This window comes from Nanorana parkeri, unplaced genomic scaffold (genome assembly GCF_000935625.1).
Source record: "Nanorana parkeri isolate BGI_ZX_2015 unplaced genomic scaffold, ASM93562v1 scaffold300, whole genome shotgun sequence".
Classification (NCBI taxonomy): Eukaryota; Metazoa; Chordata; class Amphibia; order Anura; family Dicroglossidae; genus Nanorana; species Nanorana parkeri.
The window spans coordinates 1,104,625-1,115,454 of NW_017306568.1; the positions used below are offsets into that span (position 1 = coordinate 1,104,625).

Here is a 10,830-nt window from a genome sequence, read left to right on the forward strand (position 1 = left end):
GATTTGGCGTCAGCTGTCTTCATAATTTTTCTGTGTCTTTTAGAAGCGTGGAGACCGATTTACTAAAGGTGCAACAAATCTTCAGTCAATAAATTGAGTTAAGATTCACCTAAATAAACCAATCATGTGAAAAGCTAATTCCTGTTTATTTATTTTTTGTTAATCCGCACATGACTGAGTGTCCCAAGAAAACACAGCTACAATTTATTTGGTAAAAATTCTCAACTCTTTTAGTAAATTGACCCGAATACGATAGACATTATATAATGTACTCTCTGAATGTGCTAAAAGTTCTCTTCTTAACGGGGTACTTGCTTATGATTTTAGGATTTTAACCTCGACAGAAATGTTCCCGCCTGCTATAGCTTTGAGGCTGTCGTATTAATTACAGAGCAGTAGCTGAAATATTTATCACGACGATCATCATAGAACTCCAATTCCCCCACCCAAAAAATGTCCCATTGCTAGACGTCTCACAAACAGTTACAGAATATTACCGAAGTTAATGACTTCAGTCATTAGCCTAATTCCCGTAAAAAAAAAGACCATAATAATGTCCTGCTAATCATCAGATAAATCAAGGGCACTCCAGAGTTTACTATAATACCTAATTGAATAAACTCCAAGACATAAATGAAAACACAGAACATGCATTACTTTAAAAAATGACCCTGTCCCTACTTATAACTTCCCCAAAAATAAATATGTAATGGCACATTAATGGTGGTCTACTCCAGCCATAATAGGATAATTAATGCAAAGATTAAGCCTGTTTTAAAAAGTCCGGGGGTGGGGGTCAATAGAGTGCTGTGTGCTTTGGATGCGTAAATCACTCAGTGGCAGCTAAAAATGTAAGTAACTGCAAACAGGATTAGGGTCACGTTTATATTGGTTGCGTTATGAGACACAAGGTACGGGGCAAAAAAAAAATGCATTTCTGACTTATTAACCAGAATTTCATTTTTTTCCCCCCGAATTTAAGTATTTCATTTTAAGTTAAAAAATCACGTTTTATAAACAAAAACAAAAAAACGATTTATGAAAATATGTGGGTATATATTTACATATTAAAGAAATGATTCCCTGATAGAAATACATAGAAAACTATAAAAACATAATTAAAAAATTAAAAAAGAAAGAAAGAAAATGATAATAAAAATTAAATTAAAAAATTAAAACATAATAAAAAATGTAATAAAAAATAAAAACTTAATGAAAAGATATATCGCAGAAATGTACCTTCTTCGCGTGTTAGTTTTATACGTTTCTTCCAGTGTTGCATGTAAAAACTGAATATTTTTGACAAAAAAAAAAATGTGAGTTACGGAAAACGCTGCACCAGCTTTACAGTGACGGGTAAACCAACTTACTTGTTCATTATTTATATTGTTAATTAGTATCCCATTTGTGGTATCAGTCGGCGCCTAATGAACTACAGAATGTATGGACCCCACACCTGTTGAGGCATGGGTAGAGCCTTAGGGTACTACAATGAAAATTCTAATGAATGCAATAGCAAATAAAACAGGTTCTACTCCTGGTGCAAACTAACGTTTCATTTCATCTTTCCAAATGTGTTATTGTCAAATTTTCAAACATTCAGGACGCGCCCAGCGCTTTCAGTTTGCATCCCTTCTTCTTCGCTGGTTCATAAGCCTGTTGTGCCGGGTTATTATGGCAGGCAATGTTCCAATCACTCATCACATAGATATACACGGTATTGATGTATGTAATCATATTAGATTTTTTTTTTTTATTTAAACATTAAAATTGTCTTTCTGACTTGTTTTTATAAGTGGCATTATCAGCCAAAATTTGACCAACAAGCCTTACCTAACAGGCAGAAGTACTTCTCCTCCCATGAAGAAGTATTCCTGAAGGATAGATAGATATATAGATAGATAGATAGATAGACAGACAGACAGACAGACAGACAGACAGATAGATAGATAGACAGACAGACAGACAGACAGACAGACAGACAGACAGACAGACAGACAGACAGATAGATAGATAGATAGATAGATAGATAGATAGATAGAAGAAGATGATAAATAAATACATTCATAGAAGAAGAAGAATTCTAGTGTTTAGATAGCTGGAAAGAAAGAAAGAAAGAAAGAAAGAAAGAAAGAAAGAAAGAAAGAAAGATGATAAATAGATACATCCATAGAAGAAGAATCCTAGCGTCTAGATAGATAGATAGATAGATAGATAGATAGATAGATAGATAGATAGATAGATAGATAGATAGATAGATATTGGATAGTTGAAGGGACACTGAGGGGGATAAAGAATGGATAGATGACTGGAGGATGAACGGATGGAAATAGAGGACCGACAGAGATAGATAGATAGATAGATAGATAGATAGATAGATAGATAGATAGATAGATAGATAGATAGATAGATAGATAGACTGGACAGTATATTGGAGAAGGAGTATTGGCATTCTAGACCAATAAACTGTTGCTACATTGTTGCTATGAGTGCTGCAATTTTGGACCTCTGCAAGGTTCTAGGATTTTGGGATGCCAGTCCCCATCCACCGTCACCTTTCTCTTACCTGAGCTGTCACTTTTCCTTTTAGCCGTCCTCTTGTCCATGTCGGAAGGCGAGAGTGTCTGCCTGCCATAGTCCCCACTTGCACAAGCCGAACCAGAAGAGCTGTTACTGCCCAAGTTAGAGGCGTTCGAACACAAAATAGAGGGGCTGCTTCCTAGTTCTGGGGGCCCCGACTCCTGCTGAAGGCAGAGGCTGTGCCTGGACGAGGCCAGAGGAGAAGACATCTGGGGAATGTGCCAGTTGGACTGCAAGCTCTGGTGCTGCTGTTGCTGGTGGTGGTGATGGTGGTGGTGGTGGTGGTGGCCTCGGTGATGCTGGCTACCGAACATGCCCTCCTCGTTGGGGTAGCCGGCGATGATGCAAGACGAGGAAGACGTGGAGAGGTCGGGGTAGGACATGTGGTCGGATCTTCCATGCAGGGCCAGGGACGACTGGGAAAAGGGGTGCAAGCCTTGCGAGGCGGCGTGCGGGCTGCGAAGGCAGCCGAACAACGTGTGTTCCATGGCATGCGAAGTTTCAAAACGTTGCGAGGCGGAAGGTCAGCAAAAGGGATTAGAATCCACACGGCTGTCACTTTTTCGCTGTAAAATGGTATATGTGGTTTTTTTTGTTGTTACCCCTCCCGCCCCAAACAGTAACAGCAGCAGCGCTGCAGATAATCCAGGTCTTCAGCTCAGTGGTGGCCGGTCTCCTAGGCTTAAACCCTCTACACTGACCCAGATGAGCTGCTCTCTGTGAGCTACTCAGATGTCAAGAGTAGGAGAGGTTAAAGGCAGCAGAAGGTGGTCCCATGAAGCTGCTTTAAGGGGGAAACAGCTCGCAGAGGATATAAATAGTGTGTAATGTGAGCCGGGGGGCTGGCTTAGCAACACAGCACTGACCACAAGCTCTCTCCAAAACTTTAAGACGGCTCTGTGTACAATGCTGCAACATCACCAGCACCGCTCCCAGCTCTCCAAAAAGACCAAGCTCTGGATACACAGCAACGGCCAGCTTACCTGTCACTACTTCCAACAGGACAAACCAAAGTCATCGGAGACAGGGCTGGGGGCTGTCGTGGGATCTGATGCAGAGCGCCTGAGCTGTCATGGATGAAGCCTTCTTCTGCTTTTTTAAACATTGTATCTAAAATATTATAAAAGTAATTTCCAAGAAATCCTCCCCGCCCCCCCCACACACACACACACATGACATTCCTACACTGTTACAGTTCTTCACACAATGACTGGGTGTCAGTGCCTGGGTGTCAGTGCCTGGGTGTCAGCGCCTGGGTGTCAGTATTTGGGTGTCAGTGCCTGGGTGCCAGTGCCTGGGTGTCAGTGCCTGGGTGTCAGTGCCTGGGTGTCAGTGCCTGGGTGTCAGTGCCTGGGTGTCATACTTTAAATGAAAAGCATCAATGTTTTAATTTTTAAGATTCTTGTATCTTGTATTCTTTGTTGTCTTTTTTTGCCTTTTCCAAAACTTTTTCCAAAACTTCCTAAACACAGACCGGGCTTATGCACAGGAAGAGATAAACAGGGAAGGTTCACAAGGTTATCATGCAGACGTCGCTGTGACAAGTGTTTTTTTCTTTTCTCTTATAGAAATTTTAACAATAGATTAAGAAGCGATCTTGGCGGCAAATAATAATAATAATTATATTAATAACAATAATTATTATTATACAGGATTTACATAGCGCCAACAGTTTGCGCAGCGCTTAACAATGTAAGGAAACGCACTCGTCAAGTCCTTACCAGCTTTACAGCAAGGTGCACATGGAAGGGCTTCAAACAGTAAAACATCAAAAAGTTTCCCAGCACACTCGCCAGCCAGCATGCAAAACAAACCTGTCTAACTACTAAGGTTAAAAGCAGAGGTTTAGATATACGTCTTCTGCAGAAAATGTCAAAGCTGCACAGCCACATCAAGGCACCTCTATATAGTGCGGTCCTAACTCTAAGAGAGTCTTGGAGCTATCAGAAGATTAAATTGGGTGCAGGTTCGTCAGGTTTGTGCAGGTTTGTCAGGAGGAAGCCCAACCTCCTATAAAGGCACAGGGACGCACAAGGGACCCCGCACATCACAACGGCAGCTTTAAGGGAGGTTGGGCTTCCTCCTGACAAACCTGCACCCAATTTAATCTTCTGCCCCATGTGCTTCAAGATGGAGAGCTTACAATCTAAAAGGGGAGGGGCAAGTGATACATGAGGCGGTAGCTGTGTGGGGATAAATTGTTTGAGAACGTGATGGTTGAGTGGTTAGGTTGAGGTGGGATAGGCTTCCCTGAAGAGATGAGTCTTAAGGGATCGCCTAAAGGCAGTCAGAGTGGGATAAAGGTTGGGATAAAGAGTTCCAGAGGATGGAAGAGACTCCAGAGATGTCCTGGAGGCAAGCATGGGAGGAGTTGACGAGGGAGCTGGAAAGCAGGAGGTCTTTGGAAGAGTGGATAATATATAATCCCACGGTATAGCTTTTTGATTTGACCCAATTTATGTGTGTCAGCTTTCGGGTGGTGGTCGTGCGGCGGGACTTTTTTTATTTCATCGGGTCGGCGGGGGTCCTGCATCATGATTGACGCTGGATTACATCGATGGAGCCATTTTTTTTTAAATTGAAGGAATAGTCAAAAATGTAGTCTTTGTTTTTCTTTCAATTAAAGGATTTTATCTAAAAGTCTGGACTTTTTACTAACTATTTGATTTAACCCCTTAGTGAATGGGTAGGGGTACAAGTAACAAGATCAAGGGTCTGGTAGCACTGTTAGGGGGTTTTTTCCCCCATTTTTGGGGGATTCCCCCTTAAAATTCCTACCACACCTAAAGGGTCTGGTAGGATTTTGGGGGAACCCCACGCACTTTTTTTTTGTTTTTTAACTTGGGGGAGGGTTCCTCCTAACATTCCTACCAGACCTAAAGGGGGGGAACCTCACGCTTTTTTTTTCATCTTCTGCAGACTGTAAAAAAAAAAAAAATTTCTAATGTCACTTTGCTCCAATAAATGAAATTTCGGCAGGACTACCGCTAACGAATTTCGGGAAAATGGGGATATCGGATTCGTTTGCATTCGTTTTGCTGTAATTCGGAATTCGGATGCATTAGAATCTTCCGAAATTTCGTCCGAATTTCGATTCGGAACGAAACGAATCGCACATGTCTATGGCCAGACAGTGGTGTATCAGCAATGTGTGTGGTGGCCCCCAAGGGGGATGGAGCCCACTGTATACTCATCACACACATTGGGTGAGCCGGGTCTGCCTGTGGTCTCCCATCTTTCCCCCAGTAGTCTCCAGCACAAGGCCCCCCCACCCCTTCTCACCATTGGTTGCTAGGAATCTGCAAACCAAAAGCATCCTGGCAACCAAGGGCACTGTGTGGCCTGCCCAAGGGTAGCACATTCCAGAGCCTGCCTCAGCAAGCGTAAGGAGAAGATTAAGGTATTCCAATCTCAGGCCAATTGGGAGGATGTAATTTTACTGGTATGACATGCTGCTGATATAAAGAGGTGGCTCTGATGTGAGCAAGGGGAACCTGTTATAAAGGGGGACTGCTGATATGAACAGGGGTTTCTTGATGTAAAGGAGGGACTCTGATTTCAAGGGGGGACTCCTAATGTGAAGGGGGAACTTCTGATATGAACTAGGGGCTCCTCATGTAATGGGGCGAGGGCGGGGCTCTGATGTAAGGACAGGCTCTAGCAGTGATGATGTCTGTACAATGTCTTATTCCACATTACCCCCACAATTACTCAATCACATACCCAAACTCTCTTAGTCATAACCCGTTAATTTCTATTACTTTTTCACCCTCTGTCAACCTGAATAGGTGGTGTTCCTGTATGCCTTCATTATAGTGCTAAGTGATAATCCAGATCTGTACTTACTCAAAATGCTGCCTGGATAGGTACAATTCTATGGTTGAAGCTTGGATAGAGAGGTGCTGATCGAATGTATCTATCTATACATGAACAGTTACATCTGATCAGTGCCTCTAAGCAGACCCTGGACAAAAATACTTAGTCCAGGGTAACCGGATCAGGGCGCATACACACTGGATGCTGCAAAGTGTCTGTATGTACAGATCTGGATGCAGGAAAGGGAAAGGGGGCACAACTTATGATCTTGTACACAGCCCAGAGATGATTAGACTTAATAGACCTTTGAGCTGAGTGTTATTTACATGTTATACGTGACTCTTTCCATTGTATCATGGTAATAAATGCAGAAGAGATTTCAACAGTACCGATGTGTTCCATATTTTGCATTTTTTTCTTATTTTTCTAATAGAGATTTGCACTTGTTCCTCATCTCCAGTTAGAAGGCTACCTTCATTTTCTGAATAGATTGACAATGGGTTTTTTTTCCACCAAAGGCTTCCCCTCTTCCCTCTACACCAGCACTGCAATCATTTCTTGTAGACACTGAATTGCAACTCCTAAACCCTAAGCCTAGAACCAACCACCAATCCTAAGTTTTAATTTAACTCTAAACCCTATCCCTTAATCTAACTCCCAAACCTTAACACTTAACACAAGATCTAGAGCCTAACCTTGAAGCTAACCCCTAACCTACAACCTAACCCTTACCCTCACTTCTTAACCCTAAACCTAACCCTTAACTTATGTCCTAAAGCCTAACCCTAACTTTCAAGGTAACCTCAACCTAATTCCTAAACCAGTGGTAGCAAACCTATGGCACGTGTGCCAGAGCAGGCACGTGAGCCCAGGTCTGCTGCTCTGCTGAACTGATGGGCAAGCAGACGCAGTAACGATATTCAGAGAGCTTGATGCCGCGCAGGCACATTGAGGGCAGTTGCAGACCACCTGAGAGCCGCACAGCCCCCAAGAGCCCATACAGACCACATCAGAGCCCCTAGAGACAACTTAAGAGCCCTTATAGACCACCTGAGAGCCCATACAGAGCACCTGAGAGCTGCACAGCTGCCCTGAGAGCCCATACACGCCACCTGAGAGCCCTTAATACCACCTCAGAGCCGCACAGCTCCCCTGAGAACCTGTACAGACCACCTGAGAGACCACACAGCCCACCTAACAGCACTTATAGATCACCTGAGAGCTGCACAGACCCCCAAGAGCCAATACAGCCCACCTAAGAGCCCTTATAGACCACCTAAGAGCTGACAGCCCCCCTGGGAGTCCATACAGACCACCTCAGAGCCTGCCGAGCTCACCTGAGAGCCCTTATAGCTCAAACAGTGCCCCTGAGAGCTGCACAGCCCCCCCTGAGAGCCCGTACAGACCACCTGAGTGCATGTAGTGGTTGCAATTGCAGGGTTGGCACCTTGAGATACATAAGTTGGTTTAGTGATCCAGTTTCGGCACTCGGGCTCAAAATGGTTCGCCATCATTGTCCTTAAACCTAACCCTTAACCAACTTGCTAAACCCTAATCTTATAACTAACCTAACTTGTAGCCTAACCTCAATTCCTAATCCAGCTTCTAAACACTAACCCTGAAACTAACTTCTAAATCTAACCTGCATCCTTACCCTAAACCCTAAGCCTCTATCTAAATCCTAAACCCTAATCACTAAGCCTAAAATAATCCTGAATAAACCCTGGGTCTAACTCATGAACCCACATCTTGAACCTAAACTCTAACCCTCAAGCTAACCTCTGTCTAACTCAAGCCCTAAACCTGAATTTGACCCCTAACCTGCAAGCTAACCCCTATCTAACTCTTAAACCCAAAACCTGATTCTGAACCCTAACCTGCAAGCTAACCCGCATCTATCTCTTAACCCCTAAACCTGAATCTGCCCCCTAACCTGCAAGCTAACCAATGTCTAACTCTTAAACCCTAACTCTGAACCGAACCCTTAACTACCTGCGTAAATCCTCAACCTTGAACCTAAATCTAGCTTGCTATCTAACCCGCGTCTAACTAGTAAACCCTAAACCTGAACCTGACCCCTAACCTGCCACGTAACCCCTGCTAAACTCCTCAACCCTGAACGTAACGCTAGCCTGCAACCTTATCCCTTTCTAGCTCCAGAAACGTAACCCTACCCCTGACCTGTAAACTAACCCCCAGTCAAAATCCTAAATCCTAACCCAAGAGGCAAGCCAAGTGTATGGCAAAGCACCCGGTCTGTCCCGGCACTGAGTGTGCTCCCGCTGTGGAATGTCCTTCAAGCCCCTGGAATATGTGATACTTCAGGATTGCTTTAAAGTGACACTAAACTCAGGAGTTAAATCTTAAAAAATGCATTCAAGTACCTGAACTATGAACAACAATGTATCTTATTTGTGTATCACTCGGCTGTAGATCCTCAAATCATCTCTGAATTGGTGCTGACACTGTCCTTCCTTCTGGTGGGTGGCTACTTCTGTTCCTCATGGTCCCTGTGTGTGTTGTAAAGTAGTCACCACTCCAAACTCACTCCTGTGATGGACTACAATCTCAATACAAATTAATAAACTAAACTTGAGATTGTAGTCCATCCCGGGAGCTAGCTTGGAGTGGTGACTACTTTACAACACACACAGGGACCATGGGGAACAAAAGTAGCCCCCCTCCAGAAGGAAGGACAGTGTCAACACCAATTCAGAGATGATTGGAGGATCTACAGCCGAGTGATACACAAATAAGATACATTTTTGCTAATAGTTAAAGGAGAACTATGAGGTGAGTGAAAATCACTCATCCTCATAGTTCGAGCCGACGTGTGACAATGAAACTGTCACACGTCGGCTCAATAGATCGGGAAGTGAGCTAACACATACCATCGCTCGCTCACTTCTCGATCATCTCCCTGTCAGTCACGGCTCCCTGCAGAGATTCCCCCCTCCCCGCTCCGATCCTCCAGCACTGATTGGAGGAACGGACGGGGGAGGGGGCGGGTACAGCTGGCTCTGCCTCTAGATAGGCAGAGCCCGCTGTCACTCACGCAGCTGGGTGGATCTCGACAGTAATGTTGGGATCCGTCCCGGCTGCGGCGTCTCAGTATACCGTGAGCTATAGCTCCCTATATCCTGAGCTTTTGGGTCACGGGAGGACACTAGTATATGTCCTCCCGTGACCCTTAAGGAGAACTATGGGGGAAAACATTTACCCCATAGTTCTTTTTTAAGGAACATGAATGTATTTTTAGATTTAACGCTTGAGTTTAGTGTCACTTTGAAGATTAATCAAAGTGATAATTGAATTTGATTTTTGAAGGATAAAATCATTCAGCTCGCCTCGCTCTGTCTGGAATTCGAGTTCTCCTTTCCTCGGCTGAGGTCGGTTATCTTCATACAATAAAACTGACTCAGTCACTGAAAAGCAGACGTATCTTGCCAGTAAAAGCTGTTGTGATTTTTTTCCCAAGCATGATACTTAATCTCTGGAGGTGTGACAAGCGGTATTAACTGCTGCGTCAGCGAGAGCGAGGTCACAGCGCAGATTGGAGGAAATCAGATGCAGATGTTTAAAACAAATGATCCCGACGTAAATTAATTTGTATTAAAAAAACTTCCTACTGTACTAACGGTGACTGCTTATCTAGCACAACCGGAGCTAAGAAAGTGAGATTGTTCCCTACAATCGGGAGTTCATTCTTACATGACTGGCTGGTTATAAGGTAGGACACTGTCTGTAACTCAAAAGATGTCTTTCAGTGCAGCCATGTGCAGCCGACCCCTTATAACACGCTGTCTTTAAGGTGATTAATAATTACCGTTTCATATGCATATAAACATTACACAATCCAGCAGGTGGCAGACTTTTGATAAGTGAACTATGTTCCTGAAGGTTAATTAACAATTAAAGAATGAATACTTCTTTCTGCCCCGCCCCTCAACTTCTTAGAGCCCCCCATGCAGATTTGTACTTACGACAGGGGTGTCCCTACAATTCTCGCTGCCTGAGGTGGGGATGTGTGTGTAATGGCAGTGCAAGTGCATGTCGTTCGGGGATGGTGCTGGGTGCCAGTGGTGCAGGTCTGGAGTGGAGGGAGGTTTGTTAGTGGTGCAGGTTGGGGTTCGGTGCTGGGTGCCAGTGGTGCAGGTCTGGGGTAAGGGGAGGTTTTTCTGGTGGTGCAGGTTTGGGTTTGGCACTGGGTGTCAGTGGTGCAGATCTGGGGTGGGGGGAGGTTTGCTGGTGGTGGAGGTTGGGGTTTGGTTTTGGGTGCCAGTGGTGCAGGTCTGGGGTGGGGGGAAGTTTGCTGGTGTTGCAGGTTGGGCAGGATGTCAGACAGAGCTGGGAAGTGCACCACGAGGACGCCAGCCATCAACCCCATCAACACACACTGCTTCCAGACCCCAACCCCCCCACCCCGCACCTGGA

The 10,830-nt window shown here is 44.3% G+C and overlaps 1 protein-coding gene across 1 annotated transcript in view; it reads right to left on the reverse strand.

Moving 5' to 3' along the window:
• MEOX2 (mesenchyme homeobox 2) overlaps positions 1-3,135 on the reverse strand; it is an 82,388-nt gene extending 79,253 nt beyond the window's left edge. The window contains exon 1 of the mRNA XM_018557732.1: positions 2,567-3,135. Coding sequence (XP_018413234.1) covers positions 2,567-3,068 — 502 coding nt within the window. The 5' untranslated portion in view covers positions 3,069-3,135. The remainder of the gene's footprint in view (positions 1-2,566) is intronic.
• Positions 3,136-10,830: the final 7,695 nt, after the last annotated feature.